Source organism: Carcharhinus amblyrhynchos, chromosome 20 (genome assembly GCF_965287045.1).
Source record: "Carcharhinus amblyrhynchos chromosome 20, sCarAmb.v2.hapA, whole genome shotgun sequence".
Classification (NCBI taxonomy): Eukaryota; Metazoa; Chordata; class Chondrichthyes; order Carcharhiniformes; family Carcharhinidae; genus Carcharhinus; species Carcharhinus amblyrhynchos.
Window position 1 is genome coordinate 48,305,329 of NC_137343.1, and position 23,945 is coordinate 48,329,273.

The 23,945-nt window shown below is 43.8% G+C and overlaps 1 protein-coding gene across 1 annotated transcript in view; it reads right to left on the bottom strand.

The window, feature by feature from the left end:
- sfi1 (SFI1 centrin binding protein) overlaps positions 1-23,945 on the bottom strand; it is a 148,939-nt gene that overhangs the window by 11,217 nt on the left and 113,777 nt on the right. The window contains exons 25-30 of the mRNA XM_080208544.1: positions 18,892-19,068; positions 15,327-15,613; positions 12,897-12,992; positions 6,437-6,770; positions 4,425-4,587; positions 2,099-2,207 (exon numbers count right to left, since the gene is read on the bottom strand). Coding sequence (XP_080064670.1) covers positions 2,099-2,207; positions 4,425-4,587; positions 6,437-6,770; positions 12,897-12,992; positions 15,327-15,613; positions 18,892-19,068 — 1,166 coding nt within the window. The remainder of the gene's footprint in view (positions 1-2,098; positions 2,208-4,424; positions 4,588-6,436; positions 6,771-12,896; positions 12,993-15,326; positions 15,614-18,891; positions 19,069-23,945) is intronic.

Consider the following 23,945-nt stretch of genomic DNA (forward strand, 5'->3'; position numbering starts at 1 on the left):
CATCAAACAGGACTGCCCCTTTGTAAATCCATGCTGATTTTGTCTGATTATATCACTGCCTTCCAAATACTGAGCTATGAAATCTTTGATAAAAAGACTCCAGTCCATCACTCAAACCAGCCTCCCACCCATTGATACTGTCTACACTCCCCTGTGCCAAAGCATAATCAAGGACTCCATGCACCCCAGACATTCTCTCTTCCACCTTCTTCTGTCGGGAAAACGGTACAAAAGTCTGAGAACAACTACCACCTGACTCAAGAACACCTTCTTCCCTGCTGCTGTCAGACTTTTGAATTGTCCCATCATATATTAAGCTGATCTTTCTCCACACCCTAGCTATGACTGTAACCCTATATTCTGCACATTCTCCTTTCCTTCTCTATGAACGGTATGCTTTGTCTGTATAGCACGCAAGGAACAATACTTTTCACTACGTATGTTAATACATGTAACAATAATAAATCAGATCCAAATCAAGCTCTGATTATTCCAGCCCCATCAACCAGATCACATACTTGCAGCACTGTGTATTCTGGAGATAATATGGAAAAACAAGCCAGGGTATTGAAGACATGACAGAGAACGTAAACAACATAGACAGGGATAAGCTGTGAGTAATAAATCAGGCGCTTAATTGTCACAATCCAGAGAGGAGCTAGTTAACAGAGGACCTCAAAGACACACATAAAATATTAAATGGCACAAATAGGTTAACCAACCAATTTACATTAAACCAGCAAATTGGAGAAGAATGAATGAGAAATACGTGAAGAACTTCTTCATTGAAGACTGATCGATATTTGGCAGGATGGTTAAGTCAAAAACACAGCAAAGTCAAAAGGATGGTAGCTGTCAAAAGTAAAGGAGAAACATGCATTTACCTGGTACCTTCTATGACCTCAGGACATCCCAAAGTGTTTTATAGCTAATTCAATACTTTTGAATTGCTGTTAGAATGTTGGAAATACAGCTGTGATTTTGTAAACATTAAACTCTCACAAACAGTGACAGTCAGGTACCCTGTATTTTGCAATGTTGATTGAATGATAAATATTGGCCAGTTCACAGGAATAATTCCACTGCTCTTAGGATCTTTTACACTCACCCTGCACCTCATTCAAACAGCAGCTCCGCTGACAATGCAGCACCCCTCAGCCCTGCTCTGGAGTATCAGCCTAGATTTTAGTGTTCAAATATCTGGAGTGGGAGAGTTAGTGTTCTAGAGAGAAGAATTCAGTGAACAGTAGAGTGGAGAAAAGATTTATGAGAATGGTTCCAGGGATGAGGAACTTCAGTTGCACAGATGGATTGGAGAAGTGTAACACGGTGGTTAGCATTGCTGCCTCACAGCGCCAAGGACACGGGTTCGATTCCCGCCTTAGGTGATTGCCTATGTAGAGTCTGCAGGTTTTCCATATGTCTGTGGGTTTCCTCCGGGTACTCCGATTTCCTCCCAATTCCCAAAGACGTGCAGGTTAGGTTGGTTGGCCATTCTAAATTGCCCCTTAGTGTCCCAGGATGATTAGGTTAGCAGGATTAGCGGGGTAAATGTGTGGGGTTGCGGGAATAGGGCCTGGGTTGGATTGTTATCGGTGCAGACACGATGGGCCGAATGGCCTCCTTCTATGATTGTATGAGTGGTTAGGATCTACACTGAATGCTGCGGAGGCAGGCTGAAACATGGCTTTTAATAGAATTGGATCAATAATGTAAGAGGAGAAACCTGCCGAGCTGCGAGGAAAAGGCAGTGAAGTGGCACGAGGTGAGCCAGAACAGTCACAACAGGCCGAGTGGCCTCCTCCTGTGCTGTAACTGTTAATGACTGCTGCTCATTTTTTTCTCACTCTGCCTTAGCTTAGCTTTAACATCAAGAAGCCCAGCTTCAATAGAAGAGCGACGAGGAATAAGCACATCGGATTCTCCCAGTCGCTGATCAGTTTAATTATCTTTACAACTGTACTAATCTTTGCTGAGTATCTAAACTGGCAGAGGCGCCTGGGAAGAAATGTCCTTCAGAAGCGGATTCCACAGTCTGTCGCTGAGCTGCTCCGGGGATACGAAGAGCTGAACACACACAGCTTACACAGCAACCCACCTCAGGTTCTGTTTGTTGTCATGGAAACGTTGCATCTCCTGACGTATCCCTTGTAGTTCTGCCTCTAGCTGGCATTGCTGAGCGTCTCCGTCAAAATCATCCTCTGAATCTTCGGGGCGAGGGGAAAGAGCAAAAAGAAATTAACCCTGTGTGTGCAGCACTCACTGCAGAGTTAGGCCTTTCTTTTCCGGAAAAGAAAGTTTGCCTTCACAGAAAACATTCAACACGTCACATCAAGGAAAAAACCACACAACCCAGACTGCATCTGTTGGTCCTTCTGTACAAACCCCTCGGAGTAACCTAATCACTTCCAGGAAACACTGTATAAACACACAAGGAAATGTGCTTGTCATGTTACTGACAGACGATGCATATGATTCCGCTATATACCGGCCCCAGGACCAGCATCATGTTACAAGCCACACCAAGCTCCCAGAATGTAGGAGAATCAAGTGATTTTGACGCGGAGCAAACAAATTTGAGAGGCTCTAGATTTAGATTGGCGTTACATCCCCTTGATCAACACCAGAAGCTTTATCATTCGTTGTGCTTCGTTTAGCTCAGGATAGAAACAGGAGCATTAGGAAGCAAACTCATGCACATTCACACATTAGCACTCAAACCCATTCCAGCTGCTATGTTAAAAGCTCTCAACCATGAATAATAAAATTATCATGGGTCATTTCATAGGCTTGGGTCGCTGTCTGTGTGGAGTCTTCACGTTCTCCCAGTGTTTGCGTGGGTTTTCTCCAGGTGGCCTGGTTTCCTCCCATACTCCAAAGATGTGCAGGTTAGATGGATTGGCCGTGCTAAATTGTTCCTTAATGTCAGGGGATTAGCTAGGGTAAATGCATGGGGTTATGGGAGTAGGACCTGGGTGGAATTGTGGTTGGTGCAGATTTGATGGGCCGAATGGCCTCTTCTGCACTGTAGGGATTCTATGATTTAGAACTGTGGTGGGGGGGGTAACCAATAAAGCTAATAGAGTAATAGAGTATATTCCTACACTACTTCCTCAGGCGGCTAATGAAATTCAGCCTGTCTGCTGCAACTCTCACCAAATTTTACAAATGCATCATAGAAAGCATTCTTTCCAATTATATCACAACTTGGTATAGACCCTGCTCTGTCCAAGCCTGCAGGAAACTACAAAGGATCATGGACGAAGCCCAGTCCATCACGCAAACCAGCCTCATATCCATTGACCCATCTACAAATCCCTCTGCCTTGGAAAAGCAGCCAGCATAATCAAGGACTCCACGCCCCCCGGACATAATATCTTCCACCTTCTTTCATCGGAAAAAAGATACAAAACTCTGAGGTCATGAACAGCTTCTTCCCTGCTGCCATCAGCCTTTTGAATGGACCTATCTCCACCAAGTTGATCTTTCTCTACACTCTAGTATGACCATAACACTACATTCTACACTCTCTCCTTTCCTTCTCTATAAACGTATGCTTTGTCTCTATAGCATGCAAGAAACAATACTTCTCACTGTATGTTAGTACACCTGACAATAATAAATCAAGTCAAATCCTTACTTGCTGTTTGGTTTGAATTTCCTGGCCTTGGGTTGCTTCTAGCCTTATCAATATCTAATTTGATGATTCAGTTTGAGAGTGGCCATCCAGACACAGGGACATATACAAAAACACATCAAACACTGAAAAACAACAGGGTGGGGCAAATGCTTATATTTATATATGGGTCTTTCATAAGCACAGCATCTCACAAAATCCCACAGCTATTGTTTTTGAAGAAAAGGCAACATTGGCTTGTAAACTAATGCAATAAGCCATTCCGAACACAGCAAGATAGCCCAACCAGAAAGTTGTTGGTGTTGATTGTGAAATAAATGATGATGAGGACACAGAGATTCCCCGCACCCACTCGCTCTTCTCTATCACAGAATCACTGCGTGCTTTAAACCCACCTGAACCGGCAAACAAAGCCTCTGTTTAACATCTCATTAGGCACACACACCCAAGTACTCCACTGAATGTGAGGCTAGGTTACGTGCATATATCCTGGAGTGGGGCTTGAAACTAAGACCTTTTAATTTGGAGGAGAGAGTGCTAGCACAGAGTCAAGCTGGCATGTCAAGGCCTTGGCGAGAATAATACTGAGTCTGCACGCTGACCTTGTATTGGCTGAAAGGGAAAGATCAAAAGAAGCTGAAATTCAGCCAACACAACGTCAGCGTGACAGACTTACTATTATCCAAGGCTACGTCCATGACATGTCAGCTTGACTTCTGTATTGATTTAATCTAAAAATCAACATGATTTCATTCATTAGAAATAATCTTAGTAGTTATCCATTTACCTGTGTCCTGGAAAACCAAACTACGGCGCCCTGACCTAACTCTGAAATCATCCGGAGAGAGCAGTTGTGGATCCGCATGCGATGGCCAACTCAGTGCTCCCTTGTCCTTTGCAATCTGGCAAGTATCAGAGAAGTCACTGTGCCTGTTCCGATCCAAGTTCGTCTAAAATCAAAGGAAGGTCAGTTAGATCCATTCCATTCGTACCCCTACAAAGACAAAAACAGAAAGAGATCTTATCGAATGACAGAATGGGCTTGAAGGGCCGAATGGCCTTCTAAGCCCCTTTGACACTCACACTTCCACAGTGTGTTAGCATTACTCTCAGAAATTCCCAAAACACTTCAAAATGAATCATCTTTAAGAGCTGCCTGGCCGAGAATTCCGATATAAAGGTATCCCTCAGACTCCCTCAATATTCCGGACTCAAAACGTCACAATAGAGCAAACGGACTGACCCAATTGATTGGGTCAGTCCGTTGATTGGTCAGTCCAGTTTCATTGATTGGCTGTCAGATTGACCCTTGACCTGTATGGAAATCACTGCTAGCTAATATAATTTGAATTCCTGGCAATGCTTACACTAAGTGCACTTGAGAACAATTTGCTTCAAGAGATGCTCACAGATTATCTTTCTTTAGATAGAATCAAACTCATTGTCAGTGTGCAAGAGAAAAAAGCCAGACAATTATGAAGCCTGGGTTGCTCCTGCAGAGATAATTCACCATCAGAACCAAGGAACTGGTGTATATTGCAGCACTGATTAATGCTTTAGCCCCAACCTATCCTTGAGACACCAACTGCTTGCTGACGTACAGTTCCACAGATGCCTATTAATCTCAATTACCCCATTTGTGAATCTTGACGACAGAGGCATTGCAGCCAATCTCCATTCAGTCACCCAATACTGCAGCCCTCACTCAACCTTAAACTGAAGAAGGGGAATGATAAGGTACCCTAGTCCAGTCAGCCCTCCCTGCACCAAGATCGGGGTGGGGCCAGGCGCAGAGCTCCACAGTTCCCATAGCTGCGTCAGATCCCCCAGCTCTGTCTGACTCAGCAACCCCCCTATCTAAGGAATCAAACTCATATAGTAACTTGAGCATATTAAGTTAATTCCATGTTATTTCACAGTTATTTTTTAAGCCACTTTATAAAAAGTAACCTAACAACAAAGTTAATAAGATTGCTATGTTTTGGAACGGACTCTAATTTAAGGCAAAGTGAAGTAGTTAAAGAGGTTGTGACATACTCTGAATTGGTTGCTAATGGGGGGTTTCTGATGCAGAACAAAATGCCGACTCTATTATTCACCGTGCAGAATGCAAGTGGGAGTTTGCACGCAGATCAAAGAGACTGAGTTTATGAGGGTTTAAAAGGAGGTTGGAAGGTTCACCTAGCTTAGGCTAGAAGGAAAGAATCTACAGTGTAATCCTTACAAGGGAGGTGAATTCTGGGATTAGAAGTTACCAAGCTGGAAATGGAAATAAAAGCAGGCCATCAGATGAGAACAACCTTGGGCTGGTTCCTGGAGTATAAAGTGTCTACTTAAGGGGCAGCTTATGACCATAGATGATTGGGCAAGAGAGCACTATAGTGTTTGAGCCTTGAGGTGCTGATGGTACAATTGAATGTTTGAGCAGTCGGCTGAGCCAAGTGACTGAGATTCTGGGAGGTGGAAATGAACATTCTTAGTGATGGCAACGTGCAAAGCTCAGCTCACGCCTCCTTCCACTTCCCTCATCCCTCCTTCTCCTCTCCCTCCACTGCCCAGCACATTACAGGTTCTGCCTCAGCTTGGGGTGCATTCAGACTAGTTTAGGACTCAGCTTGTGGGACCTGTAGGAAGCTGAAGAGTGCAGCAATAGGTAACTGGGTTTTAATGCTGAGGCTTACACATATGGGTGAGATATCTGGAAAGTGCCAACTCTTAACTGGAACAAACCGCAAGAATCAACAATTTCAGAGAGGGGAGATGGTTGGCAAAAAAAACACAGATGAATAACAGTCTTACATTGACTTTCTCTTTCCCAAGTGAAAGGAATGCAGACGGGGGCAGTAGGAGTTCCTTGTGCACTGGCTGCTCCTCCTGGGCATACATGGCTGCCCTCGAAGGAGCAAAGTGGTCAACAGCAAAGGAGGCCAGTGGCTGCACAGTTTGTAGATTCTCTGTCTCTTTGGCAATACGCAATGATTGACAGGAAGCATCTTCAGTGGCATTATTCTCAGAACGATCACTTAGACTGCTGTGATCCCTAATGTCGAGGGGTCTGGTTTGTGCTGAACTCTCCAATACTGGGGAGACAGACATAGCTGCTGTTGTGGAATCCGATCTCAATGCATTGCCACTGAAACCAAGAAAAAACTTGATTAGAAATTAATAGCCACGTGCTAAAAGTTCATATTTCAACACTGATGTGGAAATTATATTGGCAAACTGCACCAATGCTGGAATCGATCCATAAGATTAGTCCACACATGCTTGGAATCCTAACCCACCAGCAGTCCTGACCTTCTACATGTCAGCAACCTCAGAAAAAAATCCACATCTTATGTTTTAAAACAAATTATTGAAGGTGATTAAATGCATAGTTTCTGGTTTATTACAGCAGCAGTGTCAGTACGAAGGAACTTACAATCATCAGGTGGGATGCTGCCTCTTTCCTGTTAGCAGTGGGAGGGTACCACATTTATTTTCCACACACACACACACACAAGGTTTACATCACTGTCTGTGTGGAGTTTATATGTTCTCCCCACGTCTGTGTGGGTTTCCTCCGGTTTCCTCCCACAGTCCAAAAGACGTGCTGGTTAGGCGCACTGGCCATGTTAAATTCTCCCTCAGTGTACCCAAACAGGTGCCAGAGTGTGGCGTCCAGGGGATTCTCACAATGACTTCATTGCAGCGTTAATATAAGCTGACTTGTGACACTGATAAATAAACTTTAAACTTGAACAACATCGAGATGTCTGAAATGAGATTTGGATGTGCTGTAACTATGTTAACATGGGAGAAATGAAACTAACATGTACCCAGCAAGATTCCACAAACAAACAAGACAAAGGACAGGTCATCAGTTTTGATGATGTCGGGAAGGATAAGTATTGCCGAGGAGACTGGGAGAATGTTCTTCCTTCTCTTCACGTAGTGCCCCGGAACGTTCTGACATGTGTTTGAGAGTACGGTAGGCTGCAGTTTCAACAGAAAGACAGCAACCCTAGCAAAGTGGCTGAGTTAGTGGCACTCACATCTCTAAATCAGGATGCTGTGGTTTCAGATCCCACTCGAGAGACCTGAGCTGCACTTTAGAAGCATTTATTTGGTAGTAAAGTGCTTTGCAATGTCACAAGGTCGTCAAAGGCCCCGTATAATTGTAAGCTTGTTCTTTCTTTCAGATCTCTGGGATAGGGCTTGTTCTCATAACCTTCAGACTCAGAGGTGACAAGGCAGACACTGGGTGCAGAATTTATTACAAAAACGCACACACTGCCAGTCATTGTGCACTGTCCTGCTTTAGGCAGCCACTCACACGGTTGGGAGAACAAAGACACACGTAAAACGGGTCTATTATCAAAGTCCAGAATGAGAACCAATCAAACTGACTGACTTCAGAATTTTAAAATAGAAAATGGACAAAACCCAAGAAAACAACTCCTAAAATGCAGGTAAATATAGAACCATACAATCCCTATAGTGCAGAAAGAGACCATTTGGCCCATTGACTCTGACTCTCTGAAACAGCATCATACCCAGACCCAACCCTTCTGACCCTATCCCCGTAACCTCATGCATTCATCACGGCCAATCCCCCTAACCTACACATCTTTGGACACTAAGGGGCAAGTCAGCATGGCCAATCCATCTAACCAGCATGTCTTTCGGCTCGTGGGAGGAAACCGGAGCACCTGGAGGAAATCCATGCAGACACGGGGAGAAAGTGCAGACTCCACACAGACAGTCACCCGAGGCTGGAATTGAACCCAGGTCCTTGGCACTGTGAGGCAGCAGTGCTAGCCACTGTGCCACCAATGAAACACCTGTGATAAAAGAAGAATTTCACTTGTTCAATCACCATAAATCAATAGCCCTAAAAATGATACTGACTCACACAAAATGCCAGTCCCAGTTTGACCCCTGGATTGCCCTGAAGAGTTAGATCCTCATTTGAATTGTCACAATGACTGCAGGGTCCCCAAACTAGCGAAGGGAAACAAAATCATCCAAGATCCCAAACCTTACCATTTACCCACTGATCCCCGGGTGGGAAGTGTGTGTGTGTGTGGATATTGGGTGAGAACAGGATCTGGCTTGTTGGTGATGCCCACTGCAGTCGAATATCCTGCTGCCACTTACTGTCTAGGTTCATACATGGAGCGTGAAGCTGTTACAAGGGTTTCCATCATCATTCAGTGACTCATAGTATATATTCTATACTTACAGATAAACCTCTTTCTCAACTGCAAGCCCAAGAGAAGCCCTTAAATCTGATAGCAGCACCAGTTCAGGTTGGGTTCCTGTGAGTCGCTGATGCAGTTGCACTTGCTGATTATGTAGGGAAATGCCACAGTCTGCATTAAGGCATACAAGCTAGAAAATTGCTAATGATGAATGCTTGTGCATACCAAAGCCATCTTGCTCTGACAGGTTTATGTCAGGAATAAGACTGACGAGCATTAGAGAACACAATTATGCAGCAACTCGGTATCAAAACAGAGTCCATGAAATCATCAGTACTCAGTATAAGGAAGTGTTATAAAAGCTTTCATTCCATTGTGAGAACTTCAGCAGCTTTAAACAGTAAAGTCATTTTCTTTTAAGCTCTTTACAGATTTCACAATGAAATGGTGCTCTGAAGAGCCTGAAACTGGAGGAGACTGGTAAAGGCAAGACTCCAATTCTGTCACAAAAGCAAAATGCTACAGGTAGTTGCTGAAAATCTGATATAAAAGCAGAAAATGCTAGAAATACACAGCAGGCCAGGCAGCATCTGTGGAAAGAGAAAGAGATTTGTTTTGCTGCCTGACCTGCTAGGTATTTTCAGCTTTCTCTGTTCTTATTTGAATTCTGCTGTCTGCTTTGTTTGAGCAACATTAATCGAAAATCTTAACTAATGCCGCCACATCATCAATTAATGCACCCAAGTTGTTACAAAATACTATCCATTGACTCAATCTACACTTCCTGCTGCCTCTGCAAAGCAGCCAGCATAATCAAGGATCCCACGCACCCCGGACATTCTCTCTTCCACCTCCTTCCGTTGGGAAAAAGATACAAAAGTTTGGGGTCACGTACCGACTGACTCAAGAACAGCTCCTTCCCTGTTGCTGTCAGACTTTTGAATGGACCTACCTCGCCTTAAGCTGATCTTTCTCTACACCCTAGCTATGACTGTAACACTACATTCTGAACTCTCTTGTTCCCTTCTCCTTGAAAAGAATGCTTTGTCTGTATAGCGCACAAGAAATTATACTTTTCACTATATACTAATACATGTAACAATAATAAATCAAATCAAATCAAAAACTCAAAATTCATTCTTGCTCAACCACCACACTGGTCAGACCAAACTTTACTCTGTGGAAGAGAAGGCATAGGTTTAAGGTGAGAGGGGAGATATACTAAAGGATCTAGAGGGGCAATTTTTTTCACATAGAGGCTGGAACGAGTGCCAGAGGCAGTAATAGAAATGGGTACAATTTTGTCATTTAAAAAGCACTTAGACAGTTACATAAGAACAAAGAACAACCAAGCACGGGAAACAGGCCCTTCGGCCCAACAAGCCCGCGCCGCCGCATCACCCTACACCTATTCTACCCTGCGTGTCTACGAATAGAACCCCTGACTTAGCCAGATTCAGGGGAGAATAGTGTCAATTTGGTAAAACCAATCAGCCTAAGAGCACATCTTTGGGGTGTGGGAGGAAACCGGAGCGCCCGGAGGAAACCCACGCATCCACAGGGAGAATGCACAAACTCCCACAGACACAGGCCCAAATCCATGTGTCTGCACAGCTAGCAGTGCTAGTCACCGAGCTGTTGCGGCGCCCGTCTACCGGTCCAGGATCAAGCACACACACCGACACGAAGTACTAGGCCACTCCCAGAACCTCCAAGAGTAGCCCACGCACAACCCACCATGTGCCTGCCCCTCGTTTGACAACGAGGTGGACCTCCACCTGCGGAATAAAAGACAAAAACGTTAATCACAAGCCTGCCTTTCTGGTGTCTCCCGAGGTTCTGACCCTTATTTAATAACCCCTACCATAACCCTCCATCCTCGTTTCACTCATGTGCCTATCTAACTGAACCTTAAACGAGTCCAACATTCCCGCCTCCACCACCCTACTCGGTAGCGCGTTCCATACCCCCACAACTCTCTGCGTAAAGAACCTTCCTCTCATATCCAAATTATACCTCTCCCCCCTCACCCTTAAATCATGTCCTCTTGTATTTGTAATCAATCTAGGGAGCAGTCTCTCACTATTGACTCTGTCTATTCCCTTCAGTATCTTATATACCTCTATCATGCCCCCCTCAATCTCCGTCTTTCCAAGGAGAACAGTCCCAGTTTCTCCAACCTTTCCTCGTAACCCAGCCCCTCCATACCAGGCAACATCCTGGTAAACCTCCTCTGCACCCTTTCCAGAGCCTCCACGTCCTTCCGGTAGTAAGGTGACCAGAACTGGACGCAGTACTCCAAATGCAGTCTAACCAACGTTCTATACAACTGAAGCATTAGACGGCAGCTTTTAAACTCTATACCCCTTCCTATATAGGCTAGCATTCCATAAGCCTTCCTGACAACATTCTCCACTTGTGTCGCAACCTTCATGGATTTGTGAACCTGCACTTCCAGGTCCCTCTGTGTTTCTATACTCCTAATTTGTCTACCTTTAATCACATAACTCCTCTCTACATTATTCCTTCCAAAATGCATCACCTCGCATTTGTCAGGATTAAATTCCATCTGCCACCTATCTGCCCAATGCACCAACCTATCTATATCCTGTTGTATCACCTCACAATCCACTTGGGTACCCGCCAACCCTGCCATCTTGGTGTCATCAGCATGGGTAGGACGGGCCAAACGCGGACAATTGGGATTAACTTAATGGTTAAAAATAAGGGCAGCATGGACAAGTTGGGCTGAAGGGCCTATTTCCATGCTGTAAACCTCTTTGATTGTATGAGAGAAGAGTCTGGGTGGCCAGGGAAGTGGCAGGGGGGGGGGGGGGGAACGGACGGAAAGGGAGGAACTGATTAAAAATAAAGAAAAAGGGAGAGAGAAATTTGTGAATAGAGAGAGAAAATTGGAGACAATGTGTAAAATATCTTATCTTTTTATGTTTAGGATTTAGTCCAAATTCATATAATTCAGGTTTTTCTTTCTTGGCTGAATAAATAGCTGGTGGATTTGTACTCCAGCTAGAAACAATAAAATGGCTGAATTGTTAATACCCAGAATATTTCAGGGTATGGATCACATTGAGAAATACAGAGTCCATCAATGAGCAAAGACTCTTTTGCTTAACAGGGGCACTGAAAAAGGAAACAGCTGTCTTACAGTGCCAGGGACTCAGGTTCGATTCCAGCCTTGTCTGTATGGAGTCTGCACATTCTCTCCGTGTGCGCATGGGTTTCCTCCGGGTGCTCCGGTCAGGTGGATTGGCCATTCTAAATTGCCCCTTAATGTCACGGAGATTAGCAGGGTAAATACGTGGGGTTACGGTGATAGGGTTTGGGTGGGATTGTCGTCAGTCAAATGGGCCGAATGGATTCTATGACTCAATGAACTGTGGCATTCGAAAGCAGATCAACAGGCCCATAGATGGTATGCAAGATCGGTCAGCTGTTTCTCTCTTCAGCAACAACCTCTCGTTTCTGGGAGTTTTGTTCACAAGATCTCTTACTGTGCCATATTCAATCAAAAAGGATAATCTGCGTGACAGGAGGACTATAAAAATCTTCATCCACAAGTTGTTGAGACAAGAACAATAGAACCAGCAATGGTTACATCTCTGCCTAACTAACGAAAGGATGCAGTTTATTCCTCTGTATGACGACTGCTCACGTTGACTGTTCCATGACTCAGCCAAACGCAACAAACAATTTAGCTGTGGCCATATTTAGTGTCACCAAATTCTCTTAGAGAGAGGGAACAGCAGGATGTAAAGAAGGAAGGGAAATAGGAGTAGGAGATGGAAAAAGGAGAACAGAAAGGAAGGGAAGGGAAAGGAAAGGAAAAGAAAAGGTTGGAGATGAGGATATGGAAAGTACAGGAGGAGAACAGGTGGGGAGGGTGGAGAGATGGCAGACGGTGAAAAACATGCATTATATGGAAATGTTTAACTGTCAGTTCTGAGAGAAGCCCACACGGGAATCTCTGCGCATGTTTATACTTCTTGATGAATTAGTGAATGCCTTCATTACAGAACAATTAACAATCACTTTGTTTGTCCTATGGATATTCATACCTGCTCTTCACACTGTCCAGAAGATCCTTCTTTTGCAACGATTCTAACAGGAACCCTGGTCTTCTTGGCTGTAATCTTACCGGATGTGCAAAAGATCTGTTGGTAAAATGATGGAGTGAATCAATCTTCAAAAAGAGATAGCTGAGGGGAGTGAAGAATCTTGCAGGGGTGTGCCCGTGTGTGGCATTCCGTACACATGGGGAGAGGCGGTGGGGGGGAGGTGGCGGCGGTGGTGGTGGTGGTGGTTGTGTGTGGATGTGTTATTCCCAGTGGATTGCCCTGTGGTTCAGTTAGGGCCACTGCCTTACCATGTTTACACAGACAGAGTTGTGTTCAAATGTGCAGATGTTATCATCAAATTGCAACCAGTGACAACAGACAGTAACAATGCAACATTTAGTACATTTACTATTCCCAGTTCACTCTCACTTTCAACTCTATTTACTCTATCTTCAAAGGATTTCAATTTTCTTTTTATGCATTTTAATAAACTTTCTCTGCAAGTTTCATATTTTCTGCAAACTTTGAAGTGACGCCCTGTTTGGATACCAAGTCCAGGTCATGCAGGCCACATCAGAAAGCAGAAGTTGTAATGCCAGCCTCAGGCAACATCGCTGAGTGCCTCCCTTCAGTCTGAAAAATAACTACTCACGACTACTGTTCAATTTCTGTCCCTTATCTAATTTTGTATCTGCACCGCTACTGGCCCTTTAACACCAGGGGTTTTGATTTTGCTCACAAGTATGTTATGTGGTACTTGATCGAAAGCCTTTTGATCAACTTGCATCAACCCTCTCCATTATTTCATCAAAGAACTCCACCTAGTTAGTGGAACACCATTTCCCTTTGAAAAATCCTTGTTGACTATTTATCAGCCCATATTTTTCTAAATACCAATTAATTTTGGCTTGGATTATTGTCTCGATAAGTTTCACCACCACCAGCACAAGTCTGACTTGGCCGTAGTTGCCCAGTTTAATCCTCTTCCCCCTTTTTGTACAGGGCTGTAACATTTGCAATCCTCTGTAACATACTGAAAGAAGGTTGGCAAGTGCCTCCATAATTTCCATTCTTACGTCCCTCACCAATTTATGGTGTTTCCATCTAAACTTTTCTGCTTTTGAAGACTGCCAACATTGTAAGTACGGCTTTTTTATGCCAGTCAATATTGCCATTTCCTTCTCTTTTACCACTGCTCTAGCAAAACCCTCTTCTTTTGAGAAGACGGATGCAAAGTACTCCTTTAGTACCTCAGCCATCCACAAAACTATCTCCATTTAGTCCCCATTTGGCCTGATACTTTCTTTGACAGCTAGTTATATATTACTAGTTATATATTTAAACTTGTCCTCTTGTCTCCCCTATCCATTAATCTCAATCTTTGCTTTTATACTGTACCGTCCAGCTAAACATTGGTTTAAATCTTATCCCGCTATCCTACACACAAGAAGCTTCATCCCAATTTGGTTCAACTGAAACATCTATTGGAATACAAATGTTGCCACATTCTCAGATGGCCGTAGGCTGCTCTTCCATATGAAGGGGGAGAGCTGTTTGATTTTGATTTAATCTGAGGGTTACCACATCTCAGGAAAAGGGCAAAGTTGAGAAGACAACCTTTATAAATAACCTCAGCTGGTACGGGAATTGAACTCCCACTGTTGGTGTTGTTCTGCATCACGAACCAGCCGTCCAGCCAACTGAGCTAACCGACCAACTCATATGCTAACCTCTGAATTATTTCACACATACTAATACAGTTTCTATACTAGGTGACTGGAGCTAAACATAGTAACTTTAGAACCAAAGGTCTTATCCTGGATTGGGGTGGGGTTGCACAGTATGCTTTACAATCTCATGGATAAAGTACACCTCTTGTACATAATACTACTGTTACAGGGTTACCTGGCCTCACTAAAACAACTAGGATCCATTTTTAGATTTAGAAGTTTTAAAGTTTACTTATTAGTCACAAGTAGGCTTACATTAACACTGCAATGAAGTTACTGTGAAAATCCCCCAGTCACCACACTCCAACACCTGTGTGGGTACCCTGAGAGAGAATTTAGCATGGCCAATGCACCTAACCAGCATGTCTTGCAGACTGCAGGAGGAAACCGGAGCATCTGGAGGAAACCCACACAGACATGGAGAGGACGTGCAGGCTCCACACAGACAAGACCCCAGTCCCTAGCACTGTGAGGCATTAGTGCCAACCACCGTGCAGCCCGTTATGTTACTTTCAAAAAGTTATTCCATCCGCTTGTGAGAAATCTCAGTTATAACCTTCAGGTTTCTCCACACACTCTCAACCCACAGTCATTTTAGCTCAGTGGTAATATTCCATAGTATCATGAGGGAATGTCCACTGTGTCAACTTTAGAATCAAAGCTCTTATCAAACAGGTAGAAATATAATTAGGTTACTTACAAAGTGGCGAGATCCACGTCTCCACCAGAAAGCATTGTTGGTAAGCCATCATTTCTGATTGTGTTAGATGCAGCCTTTGAAATCCTTTTCCTAGGTTCACTCCTCAAGATCCCAGCTTTCATACTGACACTTTTCTCTTTACAAACCTCAGCAATTGGAAGCTTGAAAACCACAGTTTTTTTGCATGGCCCAGTAGATTTGTGCTTCAACCTCTCTCTCTTGCAGAGTGCTTTTTGCTTCCAGATCATAGCACAGCGACAGACAACCTGATGGAGGCTGTAAGCAGTCTACGACAGAGTTAAGGAGCAGTAAAGGCAGAGTTAAGTGGCACATAATATAGATTATCAATCTTCCAAGTATCCACTTTGTGCTCGGTGAGATTTATCAACAGAATAAAATTCACTTTGTTGCAGGCAAATTTTCTGGGGTCAAGATGCTAGATATTTTGGGGACTACCCCCTGCTGGTACCTGCAGTGTCATCTCTGGTCCCTTCCGTCAGCTGTCTGCTGAGGTTGGATGACCCCCAGAAGATAATCTCCATTGAGAGGAATAGGCCAAATTTTGTGGGAAACTAATGCAGGTTAACAAAACATGTTGTTTTACTAATGCACAATTTGAGCAGCAAATTCAAGAGGTTAAGAAAGAAACAATAAATTGTGAATCTTGCTGGTCAAGTTCTGCCACTCTGCATAAACTGCATCTCAGCATCAGCCCTGCATTATTTTTAACAATCTGCTGGATTTGCATATTAATTGCCCATTAAGCAAAGTGCTGAAAGTTTGGGCTGATGATTAAAAGTGCAAAAACATTTTTAAATTAAAAAAGGAAATAAAGCTAACCTTCTTCACAATGTCAATTATTAACACAATATCAACTAACATTTCTGGCAACAACTTAAATGGTTCAATCTCATAACTGCAAATACTTCTTGGAGATGTAAAAATTTTCAAATTTGTGAAGATCTCTTACTATTTTACATAAGAACATAAGAAATAGGAGCAGGAGTAGGCCATCTAGCCCTTCGAGCCTGCCCCGCCATTCAATAAGATCATGGCTGATCTGTCGTGGCTCAGTTCCACTTTCCCGCCTTCTCCCCATAACCCTTAATCCCCTCTCTTATCAAAAACCCACTCTTCTTTCTCTCCCTTAATTTAACTTTTCTTGTCCTCTGTTTATTTCTCCACAAATAAATGTTTGCTGGACTTGAGTATCACTCAAAATCTCTTAATGCCCTGAACTTGCAGCCCAATCTGTGCATTAATAATGACATGTCATTAGGATGCCATTAGCTTTCTATCAAAACGCAGCCCATTCTTCCTGTTCTACAGAAACCTAGGCTGTTATTCCAGTTCAGAATGCAGAGATACACTGTACATAGAGTAGAACTACAGAATGCTGCAGTGGTGGAGGCACTCCTTTTGGGTGTGACATCAAACTGAGGCCACCCCCCCCCCCAAGGGTGGGCATTGAATATCCCATGTTACAACTTAAAGAAGAGTAGGGGAGTTATCAAGCCAGTGATCCTATCCCTCTGTCAACTAACTTCACCTCAAAAACGTAATCTATGTAATGAAATAATATGAGAGAGCTGTCTGCACTCCTGACTTTATGATGTGGAGATGCCGGCATTGGACTGGGGTAAACACAGTAAGAAGTCTCACAACACCAGGTTACAGTCTGTAAACTATGTGTGCTTTTACGTGCCCAGATCAGAACTTTCCACTCACCTGACAAAGGAACAGCGTTCCGAAAGCTTGTGGGTTTACTATCAAATAAACTTGTCGGACTTTAACCTGGTGTTGTGAGACTTCTTACTGTGTTCTCCTGACATTATAACAGTGAGTACACTGTAAAAACTTGTTCATTGGCTGTAAAATGTTCCTGAGAGTGGCAGAGTGGTTAGCACTGCTACTTCAAAGTGCCAGGGACCTGGGTTCAATTCCCGGTCTGTGTGGAGTTTGCAAGTTCTCCCCATGTCTGCATGGGTTTCCTCTGGGTGCTCCAGTTTCTTCCCACAGTGTGAAGGACGTACTAGCTAGGTGCACTGGCCATGCTAAATTCTCCCTCATTGTATCCGAACTGCGCCAGAGTGTGGGACTAAGGGATTTTCACAGTAACTTCATTACAGTATTAATGTAAGCCTTACTTGTGACACTAATAAATAAACTTTATCAGCTTTATAAAGAAAACCTTGAGATCATGAAAGGCTCTATACAGATGGAAGATTTTCTTTCTTCTATTTATTAATGCACCTTTTGTCCGCTTTGTTTCCAATCCTTAAATCTCACTGGTGAAGGAGATACATGATCTGAAGTCTCCGATGACCCACTGCCTTTCCCAGATCATTGTCAGTGTAGCTGTACTCTTAGCAGTGTACAGGATCAGAAGGACTTTGGGGTCCAGGTCCACAGGACTCTTAAATCAGCCTCGCAGGTGGAGGACGTGGTCAAGAAGGCGTATGGTGTACTAGCCTTCATTAATCAAGGGATTGAGTTTAGGAGTCAGGAGATAATGCTGCAGCTTTATAAGACCCTTGTCAGACCCCACTTGGAGTACTGTGCGCAGTTCTGGTCGCCTCACTACAAGAAAGATGTGGAAGCTATTGAAAGGGTGCAGAGGAGATTTACAAGGATGTTGCCTGGATTGGGAGGCACGCCTTATGAGGATAGGTTGAGAGAGCTCGGTCTTTTCTCCCTGGAGAGACGAAGGATGAGAGGTGACCTGATAGAGGTTTATAAGATGTTGAGAGGTATAGATCGGGTGGATTCTCAGTGGCTATTTCCCAGGGCTGAAATGGTCGCTTCGAGACGACACAGGTTTAAGGTGCTAGGGAGTAGGTACAGAGGAGATGCCAGGGGTAAGTTTTTCACTCAGAGGGTGGTGGGTGAGTGGAATCGGCTGCCGTCGGTGGAGGAGGCAAACTCGTTGGGGTCTTTTAAGAGACTTCTGGATGAGTATATGGGACTTAATGGGATTGAGGGTTAAAGGTAGGCCAAGTAGGCAGGGATATGATCAGCGCAACTTGTGAGCCAAAGGGCTTGTTTGTGCTGTAGTTTTCTATGTTCGACGTCAGCTCAGACTTCCAGCAGGTTCTAGCATTTAAACGTTTCAAGTTGAAGGAGTTTAAGTTTAATTGATGGTGTACACCTCAAAATGCTTCAGGCCAGCAAGCTTTGGCTCATTACGTAATGTCTCAAATGAAACTATTCCTCCACAACTGTGCTTGAAGGGATCCCCAGGAGACCATGACTGCAGAGCTCTCTGTCCTTGCAAGTTCAGTGAAAGATGTGAAGGGTGCAGGAAAAGGGGTTTCCTGAGTTTGGGGCAGAATGGAGGATGTTTCAGAAACTGTCTATACCTGACCTGGGAGTACCAGAGATGAGAAAACATCCCATTCAGATTTTTCTGAAAATATCTTTCTGATGCAACAGTTGCAACAGGCAAAGAAATCAAACCATCATCTGGAAAATGCCATTGCTTAAAAACACCCGAGATTCAGTGCAATCTGCTGCCGTTGCTGATTCTGGGAATTGAGAGAGAGAATTCTGTTTCAGACACACATACCTTCATCTGGTGCTCAGCTGCAATTTGGCTGCGAAACTGCATCATATCAGAGGTGTACTGAAGAATCGCAGCCACTCCTGTTCTTAGCAGGTGACTGCGATAGCTTTCAGCTGCTTTTGCAATGCGCATCCTTTTCCTGCGCCGTTCCAGTGTGAACATAAGCCAGGCATCAAACACCTGGAAAGGAAACATGATAATGAAACTAGAGACCTTAACTGTGGGACAAGCCCTACTACAGCTTCTACATTTCAGAGATGAAGCAGCTCTGGGATACACAGGCTCAGGAGCTTTCTGCATTTCAATGTTCAGTAACAAAGATAATAGCTCTGCAATAACAGTACTTGGTTATTGGTATTGGAGATTGTTAGCATCTGTTCAAGAATGTTGTCAATGTGAAGCCACATGAACTGCTGTAGCATAACTATTCTAATTTTGCAATCAGTAAGGAATTGCCCTGGGAGTCCTCAACATTGACTCGGGACCAGATGAAGTTTCAGGGCCTCAGGTCAAATATGGGCAAGGAAACCTCCTGCTGATTACCATGTACCACCACCCCCCTCAGCTGATAAATCAGTGCTCAAATATGGGCAAGGAAACCTCCTTGCACTAAGGGCGGCAAGAGCGCAGAATATACTCTGAGTGGGATTCTTCAATGCCCATCACCAAGAACGGTTTGATATAACCACAGACAGAGCTGGCCGGGTGCTAAAGGACATCGCCACTAGACTGGGACTGTGGTGGGTGGTGACAGAATCAAGAGGGAAAAACAAACTTGAGCCCATCCTCACCAACATGCCAACTGCAGATCTGTCCATGACCATATCGGTAGGAGTGACCATCACACTGTCCTTGTAGAGATGAAACCCTGTCTTCACACTGAGCATACCCTCCACTGTGTTGTGCGATACTACCACTGTGCTAAACAGGATATATTTTGAACAGATATAGCAACTCAAGACTGGGCATCCATGGTGCACTGGGCCATTAGCAGCGGATTTGTACTCAATCACAATCTGTAATCTCGAGGCCCGGCATGTGCACCACTCTACTATCACCACCAAGCCAGGAGATTCAGGGAAGAGTGCAGGAAGACGTGCCAGAGGCAGCAGTAGACATACATTAAAAAAAGAGGTGATAACCTGGTGAAGCTACAACATAGGAGTGATTGCCGTTGACATATTGGTAGCATTTGACTGAGTGTCACATTAAGGAACCTGAGCAAAACTGAAGTCAACGGGAATCAAGGGGAAAACTCTCTGCTGGCTGGAGTCATACCTGGCACAAAGGAAGATGGTTATGGGTGTTGGAGGTCAATCATCTCAGCTCCAGGAGTTCCTCAGGATCGTGTCCTAGGCCCAGTCATCTTCAGCTGTTTCATCAATCACCTTCCTTGCATCATGGGGATATTCGCTGATGATTGCACAATGTTCAGCACCATTCGCAACTCCTCAGATACTAAAGATCCAGGCTTGTGCCGACAAGTGGTAATACTTGTGCTACAGAAGTGCCAGGCAATGACGTCACCAACAAGAGAGAATCTTACAACTATCGCTCTTGACATTCAATGGCATTGCCATCATTGAATCCCCACTCTTAATATCTTGGGGTTTACTATTGACCATAACTAGCCATATAAATACTGTGGCTACAAGAGCAGGTTATAGGCTAGGAACAACTAGTAACTCACCTCCTGACTCCCTCAAGCCTACCCACTATCTACAATTCACAAGTTGGCAATGTGATGAAATACTCTCCCCTTGCCTGGATGAGTGCAGCTCCAACAACACTCCACAAACTTGACACCATCCAGGACAAAGCAGCCCACTTGAATAGCACCGCATTCACAAACATTTGCTCACTCCACCACCAACAGTAGCAGCAGTGTGTACCACTTAGAAGAAGATGCACTGCAGCAACTTAGCACAGCTCCTTAGGCAGCACCTTCCATGCCTACAACCACCACCATCTAGAAAGACAAGGACAGCAGATACATGAGAACACCATCACCTGAAGGTTCTCCTCCAAGTCACATGCCATCCTAACTTGGAAATATATCGCCATTTCTTCACCATCACTGGCTCTTAATGCTGGAACTCTCTCCCTAAGAGCACTGTGGATGTACCTACACCCCAGGGACTACAATGATTCAAGAAGCTCACCACTACCCCCTTCTTGAGGGTAACTGGGATGGGGCATAAATGCTGGTTTAGCAAGTGACATCTATATTCCACGAATGAAGAAAATCTTAGCGCGCTCACATCTCAATTAGATAAGTTCGCTCGTTTGGATTCTTGTTTTTTCAACCAAGAGGTGACTTCCTTATTTTTTTCTTACCGAAGTATATCATCTCAAAATACAATACATTGAAATTTATTTGCCAATTATATATCCATTCTGCAAGCTCATTAATATCTTCTTTGTAACTTGTTGTCCTCCTCAGTGTTGACTACCTAACATTGATTGGTGTTATTCAGAAATTTAGAAAATTGAGTTCTTGATTCCAAAATCTAAACAATTCATGCAAATTGTGAATTACATTTGCCACAACATGAGGCTTATGGTAACCCGCTTCCCACCTGCTTCTATACTGAATAGGTCCCTTTATTCCTGCCCTCTGTCTTTTAGCCAACTCGCTATCCATTCTGCCAATTGTCTTCCGGCTCACATGGTTTGATATTATTCATTAGACTATTTCATAGGATTTAATCAAAGGCCCTCTAGAAATCTAGATACCTTACAACTACTGCATTACCCTTATCTATATTTTCTGTTTCCACTTCAAATTCAATGAAGTCGATCATGCAGGATTGTGAAATCCGTGTTAGCTACTTATTTTTATAGCTTTGGTTATTAGCTGCTTTTCTGCTTTAGTGCACCTGTTATGCTGAGTGGTATGTAATACCCAGGACATACCAGGTCAATTACTTGCAGCAACTGAGAGGCACAATTTGCTCTTGCTTGTCATAATCAAATGTTAATTTGTTCTGATTTCACTAGGTTGCAGCAGATGTAGTGCAGAATAATGGGTCTACCAGATTTACTAGTGAAATAATTTGTATAAAGAAACAATTAGAAGTGACAGAAAATGGCCAATTACAATATCCTTGCAATATCAGCTCTTTCAGATTTCACAAGCAGCTGTATTATCACTTGACCGGTTCAATAGGTGTTACGTAGTGTTTACAGCATGGAAACTAGTCTTTTGGCCCAACAGTGCAATGCCGGTGTTTAAACTCTACAGGAGCGTTAGATCGTGAAGAGTTTTGAGCCTATGTTAATGATCTGCAATAAGATATGCGAAGAACTGTCTGCAGGTTCAGAAACAGCGTTAGGATTTGCAAATGTTAGGACAAAAATCCTACAGTCATAATAAGATGCAACGGGAGAAGAGCCTGGACTTAAACCCTGTCATTTAATATAGGTAAATGTTATGGTAGTGTTATGTAAGTGCAGAGGACTAATGTTACCTCAATGTGTACAGGGTCCAAATTAAAGGCAGTTGAGGAGGAAAGCAACTGAGAGTTTTATATTATGTGACTCTCAAGAAGGTCATGACCAGTGCTCTGAAGCTATAGCAAAGGACAACCCTTGTAAATGTAAAGCAAAAGCATTATACTGTTCTTGAATAAGAGCAAGCATACAGGGTGAAGTTGCTCTTTGTTAACAATGTGAATCAGATTGATAGTGAACCAGCATACCATTTGTAGCTGTGACCTAAGTGCAAAGCAGTTAGAAGAGAATCCCTACAGTGCAGAAGGAGGCCATTCAGCCCATCAAGCCTGCATAGACAACAATCCCACCCAGGCTCAATCCCCACAATCCTGAATATTTACCCTGCTAAACCTCCTGACACTAAGGCACAATTTAGCAAGGCCAATCCATCTAACTTGCACATCTTTGGACTATGGGCGGAAACCCGAGCGCCTGGAGGAAACCCACGTAGACACGGGAAGAATGTGCAAACGTCACACAGAGAGTCACCCAAGGCCAGAATTGAACCCGAGTCCCTGGTGCTGTGACCCCACAGTGTTAACCATGCCACTGTACCACCATGCCACTATTTCTATAATTTATTTATCTGTATGTGAGTTTCCATCTTATCTGCAGGTCATGCTGCTGACAGATAGCAGGGAGCTGAAGATTCATTTAGAGGTGGGAAGAGAAGTTGTTGCCGGATAAATTTGGATAGAGGTGAGTAGAACCTCAGAATGGGACAACAGAGAGAGAATAACGTAAGGGAGTGCATTCAATTCTTTCAAACCTTTGGAGAGGTTAAGAAAAATAAATAAGAGACTGAAAGAATTTGAGTTGTGCTATCTTAAAAAGAATAAAACGGGAACTCACTAGCAAGAGGAATAAGGCAGCAACTGAAAGCATGGCCACCAGCATTCCAACTGCTCAGTAATATTGTGCCCCCACTGCACGTACTAGCAATCCAGAATCATAGAATCCTACAGAGCAGAAGGAGGCCATTCAGCCCATTGAGCCTGCACCAACCACAATCCCACCAAGGCCCTATCCCCAGAACCCCATGCATTTACCCTAGCTAGTCCCCTAACACTAACAGGCAATTTAGCAAGGCCAATCCATCTAACTTGCACATCTTTGGACTGTGGGCAGAAACCGGAGGAAACCCACACAGACACGGGGAGAATGTGCAAACTTCACACAGACAGTGACCCAAGCCAAGAATTGAACCCAGGTCTCTGGCACTGTGAGACAGCAGGGCTAACCACTGTGCCAAATAACGTTTCGGGTACAGAGCAAAGAACAGAGAACAGAGAACAGTACAGCACAGGAATAGGGCCTTTAACTGTCTTCTGCACCCTATATATGATGCTTTTCTAAAGCTCCACACGTTCCATATCCTTTGATTCCCTGACTAGAGTGTCAAACACTTATAGATTATCTAGTGTACCAGCAAGTGCTGGTAAAAGCAATGCACCAATGGTACAGGCAGTGGTCAATTTTGCGTGTGCACTGTGGCTGCTTTTGTTCTGCAGCCAGAGTTTTGTCTAGAACATCCAGTTTACAGCACGGAAACTGGTTCACAT